Source organism: Panicum virgatum, chromosome 3N (genome assembly GCF_016808335.1).
Source record: "Panicum virgatum strain AP13 chromosome 3N, P.virgatum_v5, whole genome shotgun sequence".
In the NCBI taxonomy this organism is placed as follows: domain Eukaryota; kingdom Viridiplantae; phylum Streptophyta; class Magnoliopsida; order Poales; family Poaceae; genus Panicum; species Panicum virgatum.
In genome coordinates, this window is record NC_053147.1 from 16,729,041 (window position 1) to 16,754,567 (window position 25,527).

Genomic DNA, 25,527 nt, shown 5'->3' on the forward strand with positions numbered 1-25,527 from the left:
TGCTTTCTTTTCTTTTCTTTTTTCAGTCTTTTTGTTTACCAACTTTATATTGTGTTTTCGAGATATTCTTCTGATAATTTTTTTGTATAAAGCATGCTTAAAAGTTGTATCGAGAACTTATACTTTTTACAGACGTATGCCGAACTTATGTATCAAAGTTGCGTAAAAAAATTTTCTGATAACATTTATATAGAAGTTATGTTCAAAATTAAATTAAGTAGTCTGAAAGAGTTATGAGTAAAAGTTGTACGTGTCATGAAAGTTATGTTGGAAAATTATTCTATAAAAAATTGATTGGAAAAAATATACGTAAAAGTTATGCATATCCTAGAAAATGTGCTGAGAAATTATTGTCTGAGAAGTTATGCTAAAAAAATCATCTGATAGTTATATAAAGGGAATAAGTTATACAAGTATATAAGCTATACTCCTAACTTTTTAAAAATAGAAAATCATGGAAAAAGAAATTTTCCAAAAAAGAAAAACAATATGCTGCGTGAAATGAAGCGCTCATAATCCTCCTGGTATGTGTCCGCCGTTTAGCAGAGCCGGCTCGGGAGTCGGGACCATGATGGCGCGAGCGTGCAGTGCACTTCCGTGGCACCGAAAAAAAACCAGTGGCCCGTCCGTGCGCTGGTGATTGCAAAGGAAAAACTAGTACTTGTCCGAAATCGTTCGCTGGTTTCTCTCGTGGCGCGCGCCCGCGAATTAGCGGACCCCATCCAAGATTCTGGACTGTGCCCTTGCCATATAGTCTTCTTGTTTTACTTCCGGTTTCTTGTGTCCCGGGTGCGTTGCAGACTTGTAGTGGCCGGCTATAAGTCAAAGAAGAAAGCTCGGCCGAAATCCTAGACAGGCGGTTCTCTATTGCCCGCACTCGCCGATGGTAAAGCTGTTGTTTCCGGGAAGCACCAGTAACTGAGCGTAACTGAAGCCCTAAAGAATGGCCAAAGTATTTTTTTCAAATAACTGAAACCCTAAAGAATGGCTAAAGTATTTTTCAAAACTCTGGAGTATAACTGGGTAGCATTCAGTTACATCCAAAAATTTGTAAGAACTGATATTATGAGCGTTTTTGTCTGCTGCCTTTTTACCCTGCGACTGCATTAGGTGCAAATGATGAACTACTGCATAGTTTTCATGCCAGGTGAAAGTCACGCCAATATGCTTAGCTGAGAAGCATAGAGTTATTTCCTGCTCTTCTGGTGGCAGTTGAGACCATCCAAGGTAGCAGAGGAGCGTGACCGATGTCTTGGCCATCTGAACGGAAGTTCGACGTCAAGGTAGCGAGTGTTGTGCATCTACGACGCTGTAGCAGGGCTTCAAAGCAGCACTTGTCATATGGCTTGTCCTTGTATGAATTGCAGCAGCAACCAAAGCCAATCCATATCAATACATACTGACGTCTACTTCCTATACTAGCAGACGATGGTATTGATAGTTTCGAAGAAACAGTAACCGAGCGTAACTGAAGCCCTGAATTGTGGCTAATAAAGAAATTCGCAAAAAGAAGAAAGAATGGCAAAGCTGCCCGGAAACCCAGGAGTTTATTTTAGCAACAATTCCTTTTCTTTTGAACTAAATTTAGCAACAATTCAATCACGTCCAAATTTACATGAGCCTAAATCGCGCCAGTTCAAGTCTTGCTGGGTTCGATGTGGATTATCATGGAGTAAGGATTTGCCAGCGACTTGAACTGTACTTGTTTACCATTCTCCATGCCTGCGCAACTGAACAAGGCTTCAAGCTGTCATTTCATCCCCAATGACCACACAAGACGAGCGTGAGTCATGTCCATAGGCTCAAGCTTTTTTTTTTGTTCTTTTCCTACACGAAATGCACCAGACTATGTCCGTTACTACGTGGAGTAGCCTTAAACATGTCCGTTACTGGAGTAACTTACTACACAGCCTTTAGGTGAGAAGAGACGTGTGCAACCCCCCCTCCCCCCTCTCTTCCTTCCTCTGTGGGCAGTTGTGAAATTTAAATTAGCAGAGGCGAAGCACTAGACCTCTAGACCACATGACAAAGAGGCCAGGTCACATCTAGCCGGCCGCCGGAAGCCATAGTTGCGTTGGTCTACAGTGACGTGGTGGTGCTCCAGGCAGGGGCATCATACCTCCGCCGCTGGCTGCGTTTTGCAGTCGTCCTCTCTCCTTGCTGACTTAGGAATTGCCAAAACCAAAACTAGTCGATCCCCAGAAGAAGAAAAGAAATCTATGAGAAAGCACAAGACAAAGCAGACGCAGCACAACAGTTTGAGAGCCATGCCTAATTTCCTACACAGGCTTTGCCCATCCTCGTGCCACTGGTTACCGTCGTCGTCATCAGACCATCACATCTAGACTAGCTCAAAACAAGGTAGTAGATCGATTCGCCGAGAACGATACCGACAGCTACGTCACTTGGTTACCGGTTTCGCCGTTCCCGCACGAGGAAGGAGTTGTCCACAACCGGGTCGAGCGAGCTCACGACGACTCCAAACAAAGGTGTTTGGTTTTAGTAGCTTGCGCTACTGGAACAAACTTTGACCATTAAGTATGGGTACTAAATGAAGACAGTTTGTAAAACTAACTTCACAACTCATGCGCTACTTTGCGAGACAAATCTAATTAAGTCTTTGAACGCACGATTAGAAAATGATTACTATACCATTATTGTATTCAATCATCATTAGATTCGTCGCGTAAAGTTACACTCATCTGTAAAAATATTTTACAAATAAATTTCGTTTCGTACTCTATATATACAAGATTCTTTTCGCAGCGCGAGTAGTGCAAGACGAAAATATGGCGCGCGCCGTCGGCCGCGTGCGCCGTGGCTAAAACTAAAAGTGGTCGCCCCCGTAGTTCGCTTTCCGTGCAGTTTGGGACAGACAACTCCTGCTGAACACGGCGGCGCCTATCGTGCCATCGTGTGTTACCGCACGCGCGCGCGGCTGCACGTCGTGGTCGATCGACGGCGATCGAAACGCGAGCTTGACGCCACCAGGCCCCTCCCGGTGACGCGTGTGTCGGGCAGCGACCGGATCGGAGCTGCTGCCTGCGGCTGGCGGCGCGGGCGCGGCGCACTGGCCGTGGCCGGTAGGCTGTGGCGCGAGCCAGGCCTGCGGCGGCATTGCCGGTTGCCGGCTCGATCGGGCTCGCTCGGTCCGCCGTCGTGGTGGCCCGGCAGGGAGAAAAAAGCACCTGGTGGCTTCTTTGTACGGTTCGTGCCGTTTGGTTGCCTGCTGGCAGAAGGGAATTCATGGGTTGCGCGTGTACCGGATCTCGCTAATTTACGGTTGATCGTATTTTTTTTCTCCATTTTTAGTAATTTTTTTGTCGTTTTCCGATTTTGGAATTTTTTTGTAAGAGAAATTTTGGAGAGAGAAAATTTTTTGACGAAAAAAAGTTAGAAACAAAAATTTGAGAGGCAAAAATTGAGAAATTTTGAAAAGAAAAATTTTACATTCAGAACAAAAAAAATTAGTAAAAAATTTTGCATCGGAAAACAAAAAATGCTTATAGAAAAAAAAAATTGCATCAAAATCAAAAGAAAAAAAGTTTTGGGTAAAATTTGGTCGGTAAAAAAATTTGTTAAATCAAAAAAAAAACCTAACTCCCCGCCGACGCCTCCGGCTGCACCCCCGGGGAAGCAGATTCGGCGGCGGCGACGCGCGGGGGAGCTCGTGCCTCCCTCCTACCGCTGCCGGCCCCGTCGCGCCTGGCGCCTCCCGCCGCCGGCCCGTCGGCTCTGCAGCACCTCCCTCCGGCCCCGTCGCCGGCCCCGCAGCGCCTCCCGCCGCGCCTCCTGCTGCCGCCCCGTTGCGCCTCCTCGGGTTCGGACGGGATGCTCAAGGAAGGACCGTCGGGGCAGCCACCAAGGGAGCGGGAGGGGCCAGATCCGGGGGAGGGGGCGAATGAGGGGGCGTCGAGGTTCAGGGATCTAGGACCGGACGACCGGGAAAGGGTGGTGGCCGGCGGCATTGGGGCGGTCGTCGCCGGGGTCCGGTTCGCTCATCGGGGGGATGAAGATGGAGTAGTGCAGAGAGAGAATAAAGAGAAAAGAGAAGGGCGCGCGGACGAGCGTGGTGTAGGTGGGATCGACCGTGACATTTGAAAGTGACCGTGACTTTTGAAAGTCACGAGCAACCGCAGAAGCAGCATTGGGGCGTGTACCGGACGTCGAGCACCGCGTGACGCAGAGTGCGGCGGGCAAGGGCTGCTGCCTCCGCTTGGCCCCGGGCTCTTATGCATCTTGTGAAAGGTGGATAAGCTATTTATCTTTAAAGTCCATTTGGCCCAATTAGCTACTGTAAACTGTTCAACATTTTTTTAAATACGTTCAACATTTTTTAAACACGTTCAACATTTGACGTTCGAAATGTTGAGATTCTATAGATAAAATGTTAAAATTCTAGATGTCAAATGTTGAAATGGTAAATTAAAAATATTGAACCCTTATTCTCTGGCGACCAAACGGCGGCGCTAGGCACGACGGTGGCCCGACGGCGACGCGGAGCGGCGCCCATGGCGCGGAGGTGGCCGGGGGCGGCGTCGTGCGGGGGCCACGGCGCGGCCGTGGCGGCAGCGCGCGGCGGCGGCCATACCCCGGCTCACGGCGCGGCCGCGGCAGCAGCGGCCGGAGGAGGCCAGGGGAGCCGGGGGCGGCGGTGGCGGCGAGCGGGGGCGGCCATGGCGCGGCGGCGCGGCCCAGTAGGGGCGCCGGCGGCGGGCACAGTGAAGGATGGAGCAGGAAGGGTTAGGTTTGAGTGTGTAGATCAATAGTTGGTAATAGTTGTACGAATCTCAAACACTGGAAATTATGTTGGGAAAAAACTTCCGGAAGATGCATAGGTTTCCGGCTTGGCCCCTGCCCTTCGGTGGAAATGTGAGTGGGCCTAGATCCCGCAACTGAGATGGGCTGTGTGGGCTAGGACAGCCGTGCTCTTTTACAGCAATACTGGGCTTCAGGTGAGTGGGCCAGTTCGTTTCTGATCGCATGTCTCAGGTGCATTGAAAGAAGATGACATGTGGCTCCGCCTTTTCAGATTGACATGTGGGTCCGTTGACTGTACCCATTGTAGGGAAACGGGTAGGCTACGCTAGCATCACTACCGCATAAACCCAAGATACTTGCGAGTAGAAGATCATAGATCGTTACCACTAGACGCGCAGCGCAGCGGAAGAAGTCGCGCGTCGATGTAGAGGAAGTAGTCGATCACGTCCCACGAACCGAGCTCCTCGTACTTGATCCCAGCAGCCGATCAGCGCAGCAGTCGCAGCAGCGCCTCCACGGAGTCCACACGTACGGGGATGAAACGCCGGGCGTCGGTGTGCTAGCACCGCACGCACGGCCAGGGCGGCGGCCGAGAGAGAGGGAGGGGCGGCGGCTAAGGAGGTGGCGCGGCTCAGGTCATCGCCTCCCTAGCCCCTCCCTCATATATATATAGGGCGTACTAATGGGCTTCTATCTCATAGGCCCATTAGTAACCCTAATCCCTCTTGGATCAATATCCAGGGCCTTTAAACCGTATTGTGATGATGGGCTCTTGGGCATATTATCAACACCCATCTTGGAGCGAGTGAGCAGATTGGTGACGGGCACGTCATTCTGGTTCAAATTATATATCTAACCCCTCTCAACTGCACAATCTAAAAAAAAGAAAAACCCTATCAACTGCACTTTGCTATAGCATGTTTTTTTTCTTAAAAAAATATATGCCACTATATACCAGGCGTGCACATTGCACAACTACCGGCAGTGCAATTGCACTTGCTTAAACGCACACTTACAGTTGCAGATCTGAAGAATACACAAACAAAAGCAGGGTCAAAACAACACGACATCAGAGACCCTCGTAAAAAGAACAGAGACCCAAAAAATTAAAAAATAAAAACAGGGGGCACAGGGCTGTCAACTGTCATCACAGCGCCGCCTGCCCACCCACCCACGTCGGTCAGCAGCCTCTTTTAGTAGGTCGGGGTCGAGGTGCTGTTCTTGGACCACCTCGTCCACAGCATGAACTCGAGCGCGACGACGGCGACGAGGATGACGGCCAGGTTGAAGCCGTAGCCGATCTTCCACGAGTTGTCCCCGCCGCCGACGTGGATCCCCAGCACGATGTTGACGGACGCGAAGAAGAGCGCCAGCCGCCCCGCCCAGTGGTGGTACCAGTTCCAGTACTTGCGGTACTTGGAGTCCGCGTTCGGCCGCAGGAAGAACGCCAGGATCTGCAACGTTATTCAGATATCATCAGCTACCACGTCGCAGCTCTTCCATTTTCTGGAGAACGAAGAAGCTGTTCTCGTTCAGATTTCTCTGTGTTTCAGGAGCTGGACGAGCCGACGGACCTGCAGGATGCCGAGGAAGAGGACGAAGATGCCGAGGCCTCTGTGCGCGGGGATGTCGGCCTGGATCTTGCTATACAGCGCCACGCCGGCCACGACGCCGGCGAGCCCGATGATGAACCCGACGAACTGGATGCCGACGTGGAGGTAGAACCAGAGCGGGTCCACCCGCCGGAAGTAGCGGGCGAGGATGGCGCCGATGGGCATCAGGACGCCCCACGCGAACACGTTGAGCGCGCCGTGAGCACGACGCAGGCCGTAGGGGAAGGACCCGTCCACGGAAGCCTTGCCTGCAGAGGAACCGCAAACCAAAGATTTGTTGATCGCGAGGAAGATCTATCATCGTTTTCTTTCTTTCGACTCGTGAGGTCAGCAGATGTCGATTTGGCAGCTGAAAAAGTGGCAGCTGACGGCTGAAGCTTGAAGAAACAAAAACCTTTTCTTTTGCCAACCGACACACATGGCTTAACAGTTGAAGTGGACTTGTCGGCCGATTTTTCAGGCGCAAGCATTTCTTATTGTCCGCATGCACTTGGTTTCTGTTGAGTGCAATATTGTTCATCGATACATTTTTCTATCCTCAAAGAAATTCACTGAGTGTATATACTACTAGCTAGTAGTGTCGCTAAATACCTGAAGTCTGAAAACCAAGTACTATATGCTACAACCTTAAAAAAAATGTACTACACGCTGACTGAGAGCATCTACTGAATTCAGGATAAACGCTTGCATTTGATCTCTGGAGATGGGAAAATCGCAAAAGCAGAACAGGAGGAGAGCATCATACCCGTGGTGAAATCGAAGGTGAAGGAGGTCTTGTCCTGATGCCTGGTGAGCTTGTTCTTCACGGGGATGCTGTTGCCGAAGGCCATGATGATGTGCTGGTGGGCGAGGCGGTAGGAGAACTTGAGCTGGAAGGCGAGGTAGATCTTGGCCTGCTGCACCACGACGGTGTGGTCGTGGTCGTTGGAGACGAGGAAGCCCCGGTCGACGACGACCTTGGAGCTGCTCTTGCCGCGCAGCGCGAACTGCCGGATGTGGGGGAGCCCCTTCTTGCCGATCCACCCGACCATGGCGCTGGAGCCGATCATGAGACCGTCCCTCGAGAACCCCATGCCCACCCACCCCGTGCTGTACATGGTGGACAGGACGACCCGCAGGACGTTGTTCTTGTCCTGGTGATACTGCAAGGGATCCGAGGAGTTGCATTAGTCATTGCGTCAGAAAAGCTTTCAACTGTATGCTAGATCCCCAGTTCATCAGAATCCGAGAATCGTGCAACATACTACTACTAAGCTAGAACTGAGAAATCTACTTCTGCATCACTCTCTTTTCATGAAAGATCAATAATAACGCAGTACTGTTGTTGCTAAAAAAAAGAATTATTGCATTACTGTTGGACCCCTTTCTCTGAACTGTACGCTTCTATTCTTGGCTCTGCAGCTACTGCTAGTACCAAAACCAGCTCTAATCCTAAGAATTGTGCATGGAACATTTCGGATTGCTACAATCGTATCGTTAGCTCGAGATCGCTTCTCAGTTATCACTGCTACTGTTAAGTTCACTAAGCAACAGCATGAGCGAAGTTTCTGAATTTCACTGTAACGATCTAGCCGGGCAACAAGATCCGCCTCCACACTCCGTTCTTGACGGATCTCAGCCCAAAACCAATCCCAAACAACAACTGAAACTGAACAGCATCATCCACCACTTAGATGGTCGAATGTTCCAAGTACACTACAGAAACCCAATCACCACCTGAATATGACTATGAGCACACATGCTTACGAAGAAACGCAAAGGAACAGCAAGGTGCATGGCGGCGCCCGGCGCGGCGTGCGTACGTACCCGGAGCACGAAGTTGTTCCAGACGGGCTGGCATGCCAGCCCCGAGTAGTTGGCGGCGAGCACGGGCGGCAGCTCGCCGTTGCAGCTCTCCATCTGCGCCGTCGCCAGCGACGCCAGGCCCGCTAAGACGACCAGCGCCGCCGCGGCCACACGCGCCACGCTCGCCATCGTCGCCGACAATGGCTGCGGTCACTAGCAGCAACGCAGGACCAACTGGTGCACGGCTTGGCCGCAGGTTGCTTGCGAGTTTAGGGAGGGAGGGAAGGAGCTACTAGGAGTTGGGAGGTTGCGGTCAGTTGGTGGTGCGATTTTTTTTATCCTCGCCTTTTTTTTATTTGTATCTTCCGATGCGTTTGAGGTAGGGTTGGGTGGAGTCGGATATGAGATGAGAGAGTGGGTGGCGTGTCACTGGCTTACTGAAGCTGGGATCCCAGCCGGCTTATGATTGGTGTCAGGGCAGCAGTAGTTGGGGCCGCTGCCGCGCTGGTTTGGGTGTCCCTCTTGGCGCATGTGTGTGAGGGAGAAGGTGATGCCGGCAACAGATCTGGCAGTGAAAGCCATACAGGGTGGCGGTGGAGGAGTGCAAAAGCGGCAAAAAGAATGGTGTACCCACCCGTGTACTGCCTGTGTCTAGCACTAGATTGTGCTTGTGCTTTGCGGCAGTGAAGTGAGGAGAGACGAGTGACCAGTGTGCAGTGAAATTCAAATGATTGGGTTGGGAATGCAGCGAAGCCTCTTTGCCTGCACGATAAGCTGATGGAGAGTCATGTCAAAGGGGAAAAATTGTCTGATGTAGAAGTACATAAGGATGTACTGCGCAAACTTTCTTTCTTTCTTTCTTTTTTAAGGTAACTGGGCAAACTTTCTGGAAGCAAACTGATGATGTTGTAACTGATCGACTACCTGAAATCCTTGCCGAAGCAGTGTGCCAAGTCATTGAGGTTAGCCAATGGTTTGGTTCTTCGGAGTCCCCTAACAGATGCCGTGAAAGCTGAATCTGTTAGCACAGCTCGGGATTCAGACACAGGCACTGGTATGGCGTATAAAATTTATAGCATTGTATGACTATACTACAATACATGCACACATGTAACAGCAACAAATACATCCAGTTACCCTAACATGCAACACCCAGGAGCAACTGGGTTCTGCAGATGCAGTTGAGATCTCTCAACAATAAACACCAAAGTAAACATTTGAAACCAAACAGATTGGGAGTATCTAAGCAGAAATATAGAATACATCAACTATCGCCTCTCATTTCCTAGGTGGAAAGAAATCAACAGAGCGCTTCCTTGTCGACCTCTGAGTCCGAAACCATCGCTGACATCATGTTGCTGATCTGATCGAAATGGAAAAAACAAGGTAGCAACAGTGAGCAACCTTTCCAGCACACTTGCAAAAATCACCTAAACCTAAGATGTACATCAGATTAACATATATGCACCATCTCCACTGACAGTGTGGCGAAACAAATTCATAATAGTATAAGAAGACAATATTTTTTATAACAATGAAATGGAAAAAGTACCTCCTTTTTATTCATCCCAATGATGGTTTTGAGATCATCAATCTGAAAGGTGAAAAATTAGCTTCAGTGATTTTCTCAATAAATCATTTCCCCTTATTTAATTTTAAATTTTAATCATTTAGTATGGAATGCTTGATTGCTTACATTTTTAAATGGCTCTAGTGACTCCTCTCGGAGCTCAAGTATATAATTTGCCCTTTTCTCTCCAATACCCTGCACAATAGCAGCAGGTTAGCAAGACATATGTGATCTTTTCTTCTTTTTGTGCTTGTGCGTGTGTGTGTTGGGGTGGGGAGGGAGGTAATCTTTAAGATTCTGAGCTAACCTTAAGGCTTTTTAACTGCTCCCTGAGATTGATACAGAAATGTCCATTAGAAAAACAGAAATAAAGCCCTAAAGCCAAATTAGTGATAAATGATAAGGACAATACTTACTTATTAGCGCTGTTTAGAACCATCAAGCACTCTTGAGCCAATGATTTCTGCTTTTGCGAAAAAAAGGAAGGATTTATCAGGAAAACTAGTGATACAATAGCAAGTGCGCGCAATGAGTTGAAAACTAGTTACCTTAATCCCTGTGCTGCGACCCTTGAGTGACTCTTGAAGATCTTCAGGATGCCCAAATTTCAAGTGAACCGCAGGAGTTTTCGGTTCAGCCACATCTGTGTAACAGGATTGGGCACAAACCATATCTGTTTTTTGTTTTGTTATATTCACTGGTCTAGTGCTAAGAAGCTTCAATGAGTTTGATATCTCTTTTAGTCGGTCGCTCAACTTCGGAGAGGATTGGGTAGCGCAGACTGGAGTCTTAGCAAATTCATCTGGAAGTGATGGCAATTGAGAATGGACTCGTACTACCATTTGATAATTAATATTCAGAAAAAGGAGTTAAGAGATGTGTTATACCAGCTATATCAGATGAGCATGTCAAGCCAAAATCAGTAAATAATGTCTCTGCATGCGAATCCAAAGAGGAAAGTTTCTGAACAAGAGGACAAAGAGGGTTACGCCTTCATAATATTCAGATTTTGGTATTACAGACACAAAAATCAGCTATTTGCCTATTTCATGAAGGATACCTTTTCTTGCATGTCAACTGATACTATTTCTTTCACAATGCAAGGCACTACTTCTTGCATTTCAGATGATACAACATCTAAAACCTTTTCTGTTTCATCACATGCCTGCATGTTGCACCAATATATGATGATCGTTGGTTCTAGGATTATCATATGTTTGTGATGCCACTGGAAGGAAGCTAAAGTACCTCAAATGGTGATAAGGCTTGAATTGCCATGCCAAGTGATGAGTGAACCTCCTGTTGAATGATGCAGAAAGCTCCATTATAAATTTGCTCACTGATGATCAATGACAAAATGTACATATGGGTTGCTAATGTATATGAACCTCAGATTTCGCCACCACAGTTGGTACAACACGTCTGTTATCTTCCTATATGGTTCCATAAATTGCAACTTGGAGTAGTTAGTATCACAAGAATGACAATTTCAACACCCAATGACCCACATACTACATGAATGCTAGGGCACAACGAATGAACCGGTTAAGATATATGTACCTTTGATGAATTGATAGATGGACTGATCAACAACCGCCTGCACAACAAAAAGGGTCAATTTTAGTGGTGGATTCACATAAGGAGGTGGAGATATTCAGGAGTTAATGAACAGTGTGTACCTGCCACTAAGAACGGACTTAGCTCCTGAGTGTTTCATATTAATTGAAGTAGAGGCAGAGCTTATAATTTTTTTGGCTGAATTCATGATCACTTCAGACCTGCATAAAACCAAAACCACCATTAGCTTCATATCTTAACAAATTATCAATCAAAATGTAGTACTTTCCAATATCAGAATGTGACCTCTTATTGGCGGTTGGGGTTCGAGTTGCTTTCACTGCACTGTTATTGAATTGGGTTCGTCCATGCTTCTGTAATACAGAACTTTGTTGCTGGATAGAAGGTAGCAAAGATCTTGACAAATTCTTGGCGCTCCCTGAAAGTTTTAGATTTGATTTTGAACAACTTCTGGTACCCAAGGATAAGTTGTAGAATTGTTCATTGACTGTTTGGCTTGAGCGAGAAGCCAAAGTGAGAGTAGAGACTGCATCTTGGCTTGAAACTTCATCCTACACCAAGAAGGCAAAGCATGCACTTAAATTGCAGGTAACAAATGTGTATCAATTCTGACAAGTTGGATAAGGTAACATAGATAAGGGTATAACAAATAGGCATAGCTAACTTCAGACTGCAATGGGAATGCATGTTCTGTCAAGTAACGTCACAAAATGAAATAGAGAATCATGATAACAAAATTTTTACATCAATACATTCTCTTCTGAGTTAAACTAGAGGTACCAGGACATATACTCAACTATTTTAGGAACATGCTGTTGAACAATAGCACAATTTTATACTCCTTTATGATCAAGCCATCTTAAAAACATTCTATCATAACCAACGAAATAATAAAAGTAGCTTGCAACCACTGAATTTGTGGTACAAGAAGATAATTGCTCACTATTTATATTAAGCACCTCATATGAGAATAAAGTCGTCAAAAAATGCATATGTCAAGTATTCTTACCACACAGCATATCAACACAGCACCACTTGTCTTGCATAAAGAATCTTGCAAAATACGAGTTACTTTATATGGTCTGTAGGGTATGAAGCTTTGATTGCTGTTCAGAGCTTGTACGACATTCATTATAGCATACAAGGACTTGTTACAATTTGATGGAGCAAACTCTCCATCACAATTCTTCTGCTTGGTATCAACATAGCCTAATAAAATCAGGGAGCAGAAACTAAATAAGTTATGCAAGATGATATATAAAATTGCCGTGCATGCATGAAAAGAACAAACCTGCCAAGTTAAGAAAATGTATTTTTGATACAGCACATTCTCTGCCTGGCCGATCAAATCTAGAAATGTAAATAATAAAGCCTTGGTGTCCTTTGGTTTCCATCTGGTTTGAAGGTTTCGTGGTGAGCTTGTAAATACCGCCACAACAAAGATCTGAAAACTCCTCAATTGACTTGATATCAACCTGAATTAAGTGATTAATTTTAGTTTACTTTGCATGAAAGACACTTAATAAGCTGGGTAGTTGAGGTAGTAACAAGTCGAAAACATGAAGGTAATAAGATCAAAACAGTAGTTGTATGCAACTAAGGTACCTTGGAGAGACCCTTGAGATGAGTCCTTCCATCGGCATCCTCCAGCACGTGGACCTCGCTGTCCTTTAGCTCCACGAGATCAAAGACACGACTATCCTGAAGCACCTGGTAAGAGGAAACGCTGACCTCGGCCCCGGTGGCTTTGGCTCTGTGCAGGATTTGCTCCATGGACATGGTGAGCAAGCCAGGATGATCCTGGGACCCCTGCATTGATATTTCAGTCTTGAGTAAACTATTGAAGAAAAGCAACGCAACGAAAATATACGATTTATGTAATGGTAAAGTTGGACATCTGATCGAAAATTTAATAGAAACACACCATGATGAGGTCTGTTTTGGCGGAAGCACCGCAAGTGATTACGCATGCGTTGCTGTGGCCTTCGCCACAAATGATGTCATCCAGGAGGTGTTTGACCTCGTCATTGAAGATGCGAGTGGGGGAATCATCCTTCAGATAGCAGTAATCGACCTTGTACTCGTGATCCTTTCGCTTGGTCAGAGCCCTGAAAACCCCAACCCAGGTCCAACTGATGGGATCGGCGGAACAGATTTAATTGCCAAGGGGCAAAATATGGTAAAAATGCAAGCAAGCCTCGTACCCAGCGGCAGCAGGAGTGGCCTCCTTGTTGATGGGGATGAAGGAGACGGAGGCGGAGGAGGAATCGGCCGCATCGGAACCGCGGGCGGCGACCTGGAAGGAGCCTCTGGAGCCTCCGCCGGGGCAAATCCTGGCCACGACTCTGACGGGGCCGGCCCCACTCCTGGCAGATCGAGTGGACGCACTGGGGTTAGCGGCGATGGCGGCGGCTGCGTCTTCCATCGTCCCTTGCCACGCCGCGAGCAGCAGCAGCAGCAGCTCTTCCGGGATGATGGCGACGAGGTGGAGGCGAGGAGCCGCCGAGATGAGGAAGAGGAGAGGAGAGTTTTGCGTTGGGCTGGGTATCCGTTACTGGCGATGTGGAGGTGGAGGCGTGGAGCGCTTGCCCTGCCTGCCCCAGCCTTTTGAATTGCGCCGCTGATCGATCGAACGGGAAGGTTTGGGAGCGGGCGGTCGCGTCGCGTTCGCACCGGCAGAGGAAGGAGGAGCGGCTGCTGCTGCTGGGCTTTGCTCGCACTAACGGCAGGCCCATCTCGGCCCAATTCCACCTCCACACGGTTCTCCTCCCTCCACTGAGGAGAGAGGATGGGCAGCGGGATGGGCGCGTACGGCGGCGCGGTGCGGCCGGTGGAGAGCGCGGCGGGGGAGACGATGCTCCTCTGGGGCCTCGGCCAGCCCACGGCGCACCGCAACAACGCCTTGGTCCGCCAGGCCGCGCACTCCTTCGAGCTCGACGCCTGCGGGCGGCGCCTCTCCCTGCTGCAGTCCCCCTCCTCCATGGCCACCCCGGGGGTCACCGGGGCGGTCGTCTGGGACAGCGGCGTCGTGCTCGCCAAGTTTCTCGAGCACGCCGTCGACTCCCAGCAGCTGCTGATGCGCGACGCGCGAGCCGTCGACCTCGGATCCGGATGCGGCCTGGTGGGGTGCGTCGCCGCGCTGCTGGGAGCCCATGTGGTCCTCACCGACCTCCCCGACCGCCTCAAGCTGCTCAGGAAGAACGTCAGCCTCAACGTCGACGACCCCCACGTCCCGGGCTCCGCTCGGGTCACGGAGCTTGTATGGGGCGATGATCCTCACCATGAATTGGTTCGGGAGCCACTGCCCAATTTCGGTGACTGACTGCTCCCCGCATTTTATTCCCTTCTTTCGTGCTGCCTGCCTCTGATTCATCCTCATGTACAACACGATTGATTTGATGATCCTTCCTCTAATTCTTTCATGTTTCAGTGCTCGGCTCCGACGTCATCTACAACGAGGAAGCGGTGGATGATCTGCTGCTCACCCTCAACCAACTCTCAGGACAACACACCACAATACTACTAGCTGGAGAGCTCCGCAACGGTGAAGGCTTCTCGTCCCTGTTCTCTTTTTCCTTTTGGGATGGGATCCACTGAGTCACTCGTCAAACCCCAAATAAATGTTTCTCTTGCGATTGTGCAGATGCTGTGCTGGAGTGCTTCTTGGAGGCAGCAATGGAGGACTTCCTCATTGCCTGCATCGAGCAGGACCAATGGCACCCTGAATTCCGCAGCAACCGGGTAGCCTTGTTTATCTTGGTCAAGAAACCAAAGCGATCTAGCACAGACTAGTCATCTACTACTCTCCTTGCTGTAGAAGAAGTATAGGAGGCATCCACGTCTATCCTTTCCAATGATGATGTTGTGATAGCCAAGGTTCTAGCACTGGCCTAAGCCACAGCATTAGTTTGATTGTTCACTAGCCTTCAGCTTAGTATGTGAAGTTTGTATACGAGTGAAGAGAGGCTTGATAACAGAAGCTGCAGATGCACACTGTAACAATCTGGTAATGGCAAAACATAGGCCAATGTTTTAGGCTGTTAGTCCATCAAAATAGCATTGAGAATTTTTCTTAGAAAGATTGTGTACAATGTACTACTCAAATGAGTTTTGGATCAAATTTGAATATGGAATCAGAATTCAGAAACTTATGACAGTATGAAAGACTCAATAACCAATCTTATTGATTTTTGTTTCTGCTTAAGTATATAGCTAGTCATTATGGGCTATTCCTTGTAAATATTAGCTGCATATTATCTTATTCTCATCCTTCACATCCGCACTAGTGTTAATATTCTAGGGATACTATCTCATCATAAGTAACAACAAAGTTCAGATGTTTTGCAACCTAAGCAACAGACGCAGCTGCCTTGCACCAGTGACAAATTATAGTCATAACAGCCATCTGTTCCTTATCTTGTACAGAAATAGTTAATCCTGTTTGCACCATCTTCAAGCCCACTTCCTTTCCAGCATCTTCCTATGCAAAGGAGAGCTTTCCATCATAAGGTATACAAGGACAGTTGAGGAATTTCTTTACATAGCAGTAGGCTTGCTACGTCTCTGCACAATTCCACCCAACCACACCCGGTTCAGAGCTGAATCCAGCAGCATCAGCACTTATTAGGCAAACAAGTTAACCAGGCCTCTCTTACGACTTAATGGTGAATTTCCATTGCAGTTGCACATAATCCGGCAGAGCAACTAGTAAATATAATAGACTAAGCACAAGCAAGCCTTGATCTATCCAATTTTGTTATATTGGAGTAGTTTCATTTAATTGTTATAAAGCAATAAGCTGTGATTATTAGATGGTGCAAAGTTACCGAGCACGTGTAGCAGTAAGCAAAGCACATGCACAATGGTATAGCAGATCGTAGATCAGGCACGGCTATCTCCAGGTAGCATCACAAATAGCAATAACATGATTGATCACCTCACAACGTAATCATGTTGTTCACTAATCACACGTCACCAGTAATTGCTGCAGAGGGACAAGAAATTGCAAGGGCGGCGTGCTGTTTGAGCTGGTGGTTCGTGGCTTCAGTTTAGTGGAAAGTGGAGCTCTTCAAACTTCAATGCATTCAGGCCCTGTTTAGTTCCCACCCCCATAAACCCCGTAAACGCAAAAAAAACGTCACATCGAATGTTTCGACACATGCATGGAGTACTAAATGAAGTCTATTTATAAAACTTTTTGCATGGATGGGCTGTAAATCGCGAGACGAATCTAATGAGCCTACATAATCCATGATTTGCAACAGTGATGCTATAGTAACCATCCGCTAATTATTAATTAATTAGCATCATTAGATTCGTCTCGCGATTTACAACCCATCTGTGCAAAAAGTTTTGTAAATAGACTTCATTTAGTACTTCAAATTAGCAAGATTCCGTCGCAAAATTTTTTTGCGTTTCATCTAAACACACCCTCAGTGGAAATTGTTATGCTCTTTTCTAAGAACCCATTTGCTATCTAGTGTTGTATGCCACGTGCATAAGCTCCATTTCTCAAGGTTAATATTCTTGTATCTGTATATGTGGAACTACTAGATTGGGTAGCTGATATATGGAGCAACTGCCTTTGTTGATGTCGGGTTCCTTGATATAACTATTTATATGGTGATTCCGCCGCAACTGATGAAAAATACATCGATACATTGCATATAGTGTTTACACTTTACAATGTGTATGCGGCATCTCTACCCCTACTCCCCCCCCCCCCCCATCAGGTAACTAGGCTATCAAGTTCCTCAGCAGTAGCTGACATTCTGTCAAACATTTGTTTGCATGCACTCGGTCACTGATCACTCACCAATAATCTACATTCTATTGAAAAAAATATTGGTCATGTTTCTTTCTGTTATCTTGTTGAAGCTGCTTGACAGATAAGCCTGAGGGACTCAGCAAAATCATCCAAAAGCTGATGAGAATCTGGAAACTGAGCATCATCCACTGCGAGGACAAGCTTCATGGAATTCACATAGCTTTGGTAATGTACAGTCAGAGCCTATAGACATTCAGATGGCATAATAAACTCATGAGGATCTGGAAGCTGTGCGAGTGTTCAACATTGTTGACAGATAGAGAGTGCTTACATGTGGATGCCCATAGACAGAGGGGGCAATGTAGACGATTGGATGGCCATAGAAGTCCACCTTCTCCACAGGTCCAACCATGCTTGAGAATGACAAGGTGGTATTTGTGAACATTCCATAGCAGAGAGCTGCTGCTACCTATACAAGTTTCACAGTTAGTCAAGAGCTGCAGAGTAGACAAAAAGATGGCTCAATCTGTCCCAAGGAGTTTAATTTGGCAAAAACCAAAAGTGACACCTCTGGTTACGACAAAACGTCAAAAAAACATGTTGTGAGGGTGAAAATTTTATAGCGATCAGAGTGTTGCCATGTGATCATCTTTTTAGTGAACGTAATTGTGACTGTTCGTTTATTTCTCTAAATTTGAGTCTAAACAATCAGAACGATAGGTTTCTACTCGAAATGAATGGCATCAAACTGTCAAATCTCACAAGCTTACAAGCAAAACAAATCAATAACCAAAGCAAACATGTTGATATCTTAGTAGAAACCATACCTTCATGCCAAAAAGTTTGACTATTAGGTTCCCGCTCCAGTATGTGAAGACTGCTTCTAATGACGTCTTCTTCCTTTCAGCTATCCTTTTCCCTTGGCGGATGTATTCTAGAGGATCATTGTGCATGGCTATATGGAAAGGTAGTATAATGTAACCAATCAGATTCCCCCATTTCGCACCATTGCTCTTGCTAGAATCCATCATTTCTGCCAATGCCTGCTCAAACCAAAACAAAATTATAAATTCAAAATGAATTATCCAAAGACAATATACAACATAAAAGGCTCAAAGTATTGATTTATTCTTCAGAACAAATGAAATAATTACATGTAAGCCAGGTGTTTTCCTAAGGTTAACAAGGAGTGCCGATCGCACACAAATGCTCTTCTGTGATTTTTTCCTCTCGTTGTTGGTATCACCTGTGATGAAGTTGAAGAAATGTGAGAATTAAATACATATTTTTTTATTTTTGTAAAGGAAATGCAGAATGCTAATCTGGAACATGATCGATGTGGTGAAATTACAAGTCTACACTTACTAGTCTTCCGGAAATAATACCGCGACAATCCTGCATTAGTCACTCCAACCAGTACATCGTTGACAGTCTGCAAAAAGCCATCAGAAGCTGCATTTTGTTCAATCCTTCAAAGAAGAAGGAGATCTACATCTACTTGAATAATAGGAGCAGCAAAACAAAAGAGAAGCTCTTACACACTTCATGGCATTCTTGACGAACTTGACGTCGTCGAGGCTGAGCGTGCGGTGCACGAAGCGCTTGCGGCGGAACTCGACGCCCTCGGACGCGGCCATGAGCGGCGTGCGCGGGTCGCGCAGGAACCACGCCGTGGCCACGAAGCCCAGAACGTCCACCACCGTGTGCCACGCGAGCACGACGTACGACCACAGCCACAGCGCGAGCGCCACGAGGCCCGCCGAGAGCGGCGGGCGCGGGCGCGCGTGCACGGGCCCCGCCCGGCGCGGCGCGGGCGGCAGCTCCGGCAGCCGCGCCGGGTCCGCGGCGCTGCGGGTGCACGCGATGAGGAGCGAGAGCAGCGAGACGCCGTCGCCGAGGGAGTGGTGCATGCGGACGACGACGGCGGAGGCCGCCTCGGAGGTCGGGAAGTCGAGGACGTGGAGCTCCCAGAGCGGGCGGGAGTGGTCCATGGGCGCCGTGGACAGCGAGGACAGGTAGTCCTCCACGGCCTGGTCGGGGTTGGCCGTCGTGGCAGCCGGGTCCAGGCAGGGGACGATGATGTGGTCGTCCAGGTTCACCGTGGTCCGCACCCACCGCGGCCTCCCGTGCTTGTTCACATCATCCTTCACCTGCAGCGATGTCTGACGTGTTAAGAAGATGAATCCAAGCAATATGCGAACGAGCAAGCAACACGCAACAGAGATCTTTTTCACAACTCGCTCCTTTTTCTTTGGGTCCCTTTTCAATAACGGGCCTACCCTATTAATTTGCACCAAATCTTTGGTCACCAACTAACCCACCAAGTGGAAAACAAACAAATATGGGCAAATCTGTTAGAAAAAGGGAGACGGAGTTTAGACAACCACACGCCTTCTGCATGGTCCTGCACAAACTTATGATCCTTGTGACCTTGTCTCCGCGATCTGTTTCTGCTGGAGACGATGCGTGTAGATGGCGATGACAAGAGGTTTCCAGGGTCCATGTCCTGGATTATTGTCTTCATGTTTGCGCTGGCATGCGTTCCCTTGCTTCCTCATTTGCCCAGTCAAACGGCTGTTATATTGGAGAAGACTCAAGGGAGAGAACAGGCCGCACGCAGCTTCGGTGCAGGAACACGTAAGCATCAATACTCTTCGTGACGGAAGGGCGCATTCATCACGACGGTGAGAGCGGAATGGAGCATGCAAGAAGGATGCAAGTGGGTAACTAAATGGTATTTTCTAGATCAGCTAATTAATTATGATGACATATCATTTCAGTTTATTTCCCCTCCTATATTATTTACGTATAATGTCATTCTAGTTCATTTTATCAATCTTTTAGATTGACCCAATAATCTAAAAATTATAGAACTTGCGTTCCTATCAGGAGAGGGGGGGTTGAAAAGGAGAGGTTAGTCTGTTGTGATAAACTAGAGAATACCCCATGCCTTCTTGCCAGGATTCCTTCAGCCATCTTCACCAAATTGTGTTCACCACTGCAGGTTGCTTGGCACCGATTGCCATTTTGCTTTTGTTGGATGCAAAGGCGGATCGAGATACCCAAGAAAGCCAGATTTGTCTAAGTGCAACTAGATTCCTCAAACAGATCGCTAGGTTTGGGGAACTGGTTTTCTATGGCAATTTTGGAACCATGCACCGGAAAACACAACCCACCTTTGATGAAGCGACTTTTTTTGTGGAAGAAACCTTTGATGAAGCGATGACTAAGGTAATCGAGGCCAAGAAAGACAACGGAAGCTAAAAAAAGGCCAGGACGCGTGCAACATCAACTAAAGGCCTTGTTTAGTTGCTATCTGTAAAGTTTTTGAAAAGAAATTTTTCTACATTTGAAGTACTAAACATAGACTAATCACAAAATTAATTACAGAACTTGTCCGTAAATCGCGAGACGAATTTAATGAGCCTAATTAATCCATCATTAGAGGCTGTTTACTGTAGCATTACTGTAACAATTTAGCACCTAATTGCGGTCTGATTAGGTTCGTTAGATTCGTCTCGCGATTTACAGTCAAACTGTGCAATGCGTTTTTTTATTTCGTCTAGATTTAAATGTCCATGTAAGTAAGTGCCGGAAAAAAATTTGGAATTTTAAACTTTACAACTAAACAAGGAGAAAATTAGCACCAGTCACCTCAAGCATCAGATGCCGACGAGAAGGAAGAAACCTGTGTGGAATCTGGCCATAAAATACTCTGCAACCTGTATCACTACGCGAAAGTAACAGTACTCTGCTGTCCTAAACTAGCCCCGACCCCCCCCCCCCCCCCCCCCCCCCCCCCGCCCGCCGGGGATCTGTCGTTCCGCCCGCCCGCCGCGGCGGCTTCAGCCATCGGGAAAGAGCTCGCACTGCCGACACGGAGTGCGCGTGCGCCCTCCTCGTCGCCCTGCCCATCCTGCCATCCACCCGTGACCCGTGCCTTGCAGCACACCACGCCGCCGTATCAGCCGGGGTCCCGCACACCCAGCAGACGTCAAACGTGCTGCCACCATCTGCCGGCGCCCGGAAAATGAAAAAAAAAACGAGCACCATGCCCTGACCCGCGCGTCGGCGTCGTGGCTGAGGTCAATGGAACCAAACGAACATGGAACGGATTCGGTCGGCATCGACCGAGGAGGCGGCTTTTTTTTTTTAGGGTGTGAGGCTGCGACTGCGAGCAGGGGCGGGGGTACCTGGGTGCTGGAGAAGCGCGGGTGGCGGACGAGGGTGGCCTCCAGCCCGGCGCGCGCCGCCGCGAGGTCGACCGCCGCGCCCAGCCCGATCGCCGCCACGATGTAGCAGTTGAAGTGCGTCTCCCGGAACAGCCGCCCCGCGGGGCTCATCGGCTCGCCCGCCTCCAGTTCCACGCCCCTCGCCGCCGCCGCCATCGAGCTCTCCTCCTCCCGCTCGCCCTCCGGCCGCGCGTCGCTCGGCCCACGCTCTGACCTGCGCGCGGCCGGCTCCCGCGAGGCGCCGTCGCCGCCTCGTCGCGACGTGTCCACAGAGATCGGCCGCTTCCGCAGCGCGGACGGGGCGGTGGGATCGGCCGTCGCGCCAGGATCCATCGGCGTACGGCCCGCGCCGGCTTTTGTGGACGCGGGGGGAGCCCGCGCGCGGCGGCGACAGCGACGGCAGCGTTTGGGCGCTTCCGGGCTCCGGGAAGCCGGCTCGGCTCGCCTGGGGTCTGCGAATGCGAGGTGACCCACTTGCGCGGCAGCGCCCCTGGCGGTCGCGGGGCCAGCGCAGCGCGCGAGGGCGGGTTTTATTATGCAAGCAGTATGCCAAGGCTGCAAGGAAAGCGCAAGGGTTCGCGAGCAGTCGGGCGGCCGGGTTGCCCGGTTTGAACAGTTGGTGTCTGGGGGTGACCCGGGCCCGGCCGGCGGGCGTCGGCGTCCGTTTTGGGCTTTTGGCACACCTGATTGGCGTGGGAAACACCTGTTTCTCAAAAGTGTCAAAAGGGGCATCATTGTTGATTTGACTGGACGCGTTAATTCGCTGCGCCGGGTGGTTAATCAACGTTCGCGGAAATTTTTTTTCACCTTTGACCACTAATTTAGAGTATTAAATAAACTCTAATTACAAAATAACCTCCACAACCCCTTAGATCGTGAGACGAATCTAATGAGGTTTTCGACCGCATAATTAGAGAATAATTATTGTAGCATTACTGTAGTAAATCATGAATTAATTACCGTCATTAGATTCGTCGCGAAAAATTACACCCATCCCTAAAAATATTTTGCAAATAGACTTCATTTAGTACTCCATGCGGACAAGATTCCTTTTCCGCGAAATGGTTACTGTTGTAACCAAACACGACAGTGGAGTACTCCCTCTCTCTCTTTTTAATAATTGTCTTTGATGTGTGTGCCATAATTTTGACTCAGATTTGTAAAAAATATATGTAACATTTATATCTTCAAATAAATTTATTTAAAAACTAGATTAAAAAATATATCTAATAATATCAATTATGTATCATAAATATTAATATTATTTAATATAAAATTAATCAAAATTATTTCTCAGGAAGCAAAAACAACAATTATTTAGGGACGGAGGGAGTAGCTCCCCTATAAAAAAAGAGTAGCTTGGAATTGCAACCAGATCTCCGGTTTCAGTCTGGCCTGTTTGGTTTGAGCAGTAACATAAGTAATACAAACTTTGACTAATAACTAGGAGTAGTAAATAAAGACAGTTTGCAAAACTCACTCTACCACTCCTGCGCTACTTCGCGAGACGAATTTAATGAGGTCTTTGACCGTACGATTAAAAGTTAGTTGTTGTAGTATTATTGTAGCCAATCATTAATTAACTATCGTCATTAGATTAGTCGCGAAAAATTGCATCCATCCGTGAGAAAATTTTACAAATAAATTTCGTTTAGTACTCCATGCATGCAAGATTTTTTTCTACTAGCTTTAGGATAACTAACAGTATAACACATCATACCAGAACTCAAGATGCCCATGCCATAGAAAAGCCATACCAAAAGAAGAATCAACTGGTCTTCTTATTCAAAATAAGAAAACGGACACTTACGCCTCGTTTAGTTTCAAAATTCAAAATTCTAAAAAAAATTATAATACCTGCATGAAGCACTAAATCTAGACGAAATAAAAAAATAATTGCACAGTTTGCTTGTAAATTGTGAGACGAATCTAATGAACCTAATTAGGTTGTGATTAGACACTAAATTACTACATTAAAGCTACAGTAAATATGCGCTAATGATGAATTAATTAGTCTCATTAGATTCATCTCGCAGTTTATAGACGAGTTCTATAATTAGTATTATAATTATTCTATATTTAATACTTCAAATATAAAGAAAAATTCTCTTTCAAAATTTTTACAGCCTAGAACTAAATAAGGCCTTAAACAATTCGAGGGGCTCCAAGAAACACGGGGAAGGCAACTCATCTGTGCTGTGCAGTACCGCTCATCGTTTATATCCGGAGACTGACGCCGGCGTGTTCGTTAGCGAGGGCCTCAAGCCAGCCGGCCATTGATCGCAAAATTAATTGCTGGCTGCTGCACTGTGGCCAGGTGGCAGTAGCCGGGAACCCAAAGGGAAGACTGTTCTTGTCATCCTCAGAGCTGAAAGGTCCCTAGAAAATGAAGAGCAGAAAGCTCGACCAGACCACATCGGCAGATTTGGGCTCGTGTAATAAACTAGTTTATTTCGGTTAATTCAATAATATTATTGTAATATATAATAAAAGTGAATAAATCGAAATAAGCCGAAAGAAGAAAAGCTGAACAGAGTGATCATGTAACATGCCTCGCGTTTTTCATGATCGCCGTGTTTTCAGTGAACTGTACTCTACTTCTGGAGCATGTCTTGGAGGCGTTAGCACTTTTTGGTGCCGACAGTTGCGTCGCAGTTCAAGGGGTGGTTAGTTGATGAAAATTTTTAGTACAAATATCACATCAAATGTTTGACCAGATGTCGGGAGAGATTTTCGAGCACTAATTAAAAAATTAATTTCAGAACTCGTTTGGAAACCGCGAGACGAATATTTTAAGGCCTTTGACCGCATCATTAGCACATGTGGGTTACTGTAGAATTTATGACTAATTATGCACTAATTAGACTTAAAAGATTCGTCTCATCGTGTACATCTAATTTAAACTGTACAATTAATTTTATTTTTTAATTATATTTAATACTTCATGTATGTGTCTAAAAGTGAGGCAATTCAGTTGTCTTGGAGTCTTTAGTGGGCAAGGATAGGTTGGGCCGCCTAGCACTTCATAAACCAGCTCGCTTCCTTCTGGGCCGACTAACACAATTGGCCCAACATATCTAACAGTGAAGTGAAAAAAAAACTTGACCTGCGGGGGGTGAGACCGCCCACACGGCATTGTTTGAGAGGTAGAATGACCTTCTCACAGCAGGCCAAGAAAACCCCCGAACCCCTGCCCCACCCGTACACGGGGGCCGTCGCCTTGTGAGTTAGGCCGGGCTCCACAGTGCTTTGAACGTGGGGACAAGCGAGGGAGTTTTTTTAACCCCAAAACTGAAATTCGCCCCCGAGGGGGATCGAACCCACGAACCTCTGGGGAGTGCCTCCAGCGATGCTACCACTACGATAACAGGCCTTTGGCATCTAACAGTGAAGTGAGACCCGACATTCCTGGCCGGGCCAGATGCAACTCTTTTGGGTGCCTTTCTCAGAATAAAAGAAGAAGAAAAAACCAACCAAGTGTTCAAATTCAGGGTGCTGGCCTGTCGCAGCCCACTCCTTTAGGTTCCATATTTTGAGCCTAAAACCGGTCTTACAAACCGGTTCACTCATGTTTCATTGTTGGAACAAATTTTTTTGTTGTCAGAATAATTTTTTATAGCTGGAATAATTGTTATTGTTCGAACAATAAAAAATTGTTTCGACAACAAAAATAATTGTTGAATATTGTGTGATAATTTGACCACCAGTTACACGTATAACTTTAACATTAACCCAAATTCACGGCTGCGAGCCTGCGACACGGTACGCGAACACGAAACTCACGCGCCCGTGCTACAGGCTGCCTGAAACATCCTGACTTGGCACGTGCTGAAACGAGCCAGAAAAATAACTACTCCGCCCCAAGGGGCATCATGGATCGATCCCATCAAACGGCTAGAAAGAAGCAAAGTCGGTTTCAAAATTCAAACGCGGAGCGGGGCAGCGGTGGTGGGTTGGGGAGCGACCCCACGTCGACGGCGGGCTCCTCGTCGACGGTGACCACCGAGCAAACGAGCCGAGCAGACGGTCCAGATCGATCAGCTGGTCCGGGGCTCCGGGCACGGGGACGTGCGCTCCTTCACGTCCTATTTTGGTTCCGGTGTTTCATTTCCACCGCCGCCGTGACAGGCCACCGTGCTATGTTTCGGACGGGCTGCGTAGCTGGTCAGCTGATGGTCGTCTGCGTTCGGTTTGGCTGGCCGTGGTTGATGGCTGATGCTG

The 25,527-nt window shown here is 47.5% G+C and overlaps 4 protein-coding genes across 5 annotated transcripts; 1 reads left to right on the forward strand and 3 right to left on the reverse strand.

The window, feature by feature from the left end:
* Window positions 1-5,641: 5,641 nt before the first annotated feature.
* Window positions 5,642-8,691, reverse strand: LOC120664685 (cytochrome b561 and DOMON domain-containing protein At3g61750-like). Its single transcript, XM_039943982.1, has 4 exons — window positions 8,181-8,691; window positions 7,120-7,516; window positions 6,336-6,622; window positions 5,642-6,215 (listed from the first exon to the last, which is right to left on the reverse strand). Exons 1-4 carry the CDS (start codon window positions 8,346-8,348, stop codon window positions 5,955-5,957), a joined length of 1,113 nt encoding a protein of 370 aa, XP_039799916.1. The 5' UTR covers window positions 8,349-8,691; the 3' UTR covers window positions 5,642-5,954.
* A 520-nt stretch (window positions 8,692-9,211) lies between these two features.
* LOC120664686 (kinesin-like protein KIN-10B) lies at window positions 9,212-13,937 on the reverse strand. 2 transcript variants are annotated; one of them, XM_039943983.1, is made up of 18 exons: window positions 13,512-13,937; window positions 13,232-13,415; window positions 12,913-13,116; window positions 12,599-12,782; window positions 12,317-12,516; window positions 11,593-11,858; window positions 11,409-11,507; window positions 11,290-11,326; window positions 11,118-11,162; window positions 10,978-11,028; window positions 10,790-10,894; window positions 10,617-10,692; window positions 10,278-10,531; window positions 10,146-10,195; window positions 10,037-10,058; window positions 9,856-9,924; window positions 9,712-9,753; window positions 9,212-9,522 (listed from the first exon to the last, which is right to left on the reverse strand). In XM_039943983.1, the coding sequence occupies exons 1-18, from the start codon at window positions 13,730-13,732 to the stop codon at window positions 9,460-9,462; spliced, it is 2,172 nt and encodes a 723-aa protein (XP_039799917.1). In that variant the 5' UTR covers window positions 13,733-13,937; the 3' UTR covers window positions 9,212-9,459. The 2 variants fall into 2 exon arrangements, with proteins under 2 accessions (XP_039799917.1, XP_039799918.1); XM_039943984.1 differs by having other exon boundaries at window positions 10,146-10,192; window positions 13,512-13,936.
* A 143-nt stretch (window positions 13,938-14,080) lies between these two features.
* On the forward strand, window positions 14,081-15,466 carry LOC120664687 (protein N-lysine methyltransferase METTL21A). Its single transcript, XM_039943985.1, has 3 exons — window positions 14,081-14,621; window positions 14,738-14,851; window positions 14,951-15,466. The coding sequence occupies exons 1-3, from the start codon at window positions 14,096-14,098 to the stop codon at window positions 15,097-15,099; spliced, it is 789 nt and encodes a 262-aa protein (XP_039799919.1). The 5' UTR covers window positions 14,081-14,095; the 3' UTR covers window positions 15,100-15,466.
* A 1,479-nt stretch (window positions 15,467-16,945) lies between these two features.
* LOC120664688 (O-acyltransferase WSD1-like) lies at window positions 16,946-21,796 on the reverse strand. Its single transcript, XM_039943986.1, has 7 exons — window positions 21,268-21,796; window positions 18,613-19,224; window positions 18,440-18,506; window positions 18,229-18,320; window positions 17,902-18,117; window positions 17,406-17,543; window positions 16,946-17,317 (listed from the first exon to the last, which is right to left on the reverse strand). The coding sequence occupies exons 1-7, from the start codon at window positions 21,637-21,639 to the stop codon at window positions 17,171-17,173; spliced, it is 1,644 nt and encodes a 547-aa protein (XP_039799920.1). The 5' UTR covers window positions 21,640-21,796; the 3' UTR covers window positions 16,946-17,170.
* Window positions 21,797-25,527: the final 3,731 nt, after the last annotated feature.

What these genes read in the sequence shown, in the direction of transcription:
- LOC120664685 (XM_039943982.1), bottom strand. Translation starts at nt 8,348, where the DNA reads ATGGCGAGCGTGGCGCGTGTGGCCGCGGCGGCGCTGGTCGTCTTAGCG. An exon ending in CACCTTCGATTTCACCACGG is followed by an intron (nt 6,623 to 7,119) that starts GTATGATGCTCT and finishes GTTCCTCTGCAG; the next exon opens with GCAAGGCTTCCGTGGACGGG. An exon ending in TCTTCCTCGGCATCCTGCAG is followed by an intron (nt 6,216 to 6,335) that starts GTCCGTCGGCTC and finishes ATAACGTTGCAG; the next exon opens with ATCCTGGCGTTCTTCCTGCG.
- LOC120664686 (XM_039943983.1), bottom strand. Translation starts at nt 13,732, where the DNA reads ATGGAAGACGCAGCCGCCGCCATCGCCGCTAACCCCAGTGCGTCCACT. An exon ending in ACATTTTCTTAACTTGGCAG is followed by an intron (nt 12,517 to 12,598) that starts GTTTGTTCTTTT and finishes TGATTTTATTAG; the next exon opens with GCTATGTTGATACCAAGCAG. An exon ending in GTTCTAAACAGCGCTAATAA is followed by an intron (nt 10,059 to 10,145) that starts GTAAGTATTGTC and finishes TATCAATCTCAG; the next exon opens with GGAGCAGTTAAAAAGCCTTA.
- LOC120664687 (XM_039943985.1), top strand. Translation starts at nt 14,096, where the DNA reads ATGGGCAGCGGGATGGGCGCGTACGGCGGCGCGGTGCGGCCGGTGGAG. An exon ending in GGAGCCACTGCCCAATTTCG is followed by an intron (nt 14,622 to 14,737) that starts GTGACTGACTGC and finishes TTCATGTTTCAG; the next exon opens with TGCTCGGCTCCGACGTCATC. An exon ending in AGCTGGAGAGCTCCGCAACG is followed by an intron (nt 14,852 to 14,950) that starts GTGAAGGCTTCT and finishes GCGATTGTGCAG; the next exon opens with ATGCTGTGCTGGAGTGCTTC.
- LOC120664688 (XM_039943986.1), bottom strand. Translation starts at nt 21,639, where the DNA reads ATGGATCCTGGCGCGACGGCCGATCCCACCGCCCCGTCCGCGCTGCGG. An exon ending in GGAAAACACCTGGCTTACAT is followed by an intron (nt 18,118 to 18,228) that starts GTAATTATTTCA and finishes TGGTTTGAGCAG; the next exon opens with GCATTGGCAGAAATGATGGA. An exon ending in CTGTCTATGGGCATCCACAT is followed by an intron (nt 17,318 to 17,405) that starts GTAAGCACTCTC and finishes GAATGTCTATAG; the next exon opens with GCTCTGACTGTACATTACCA.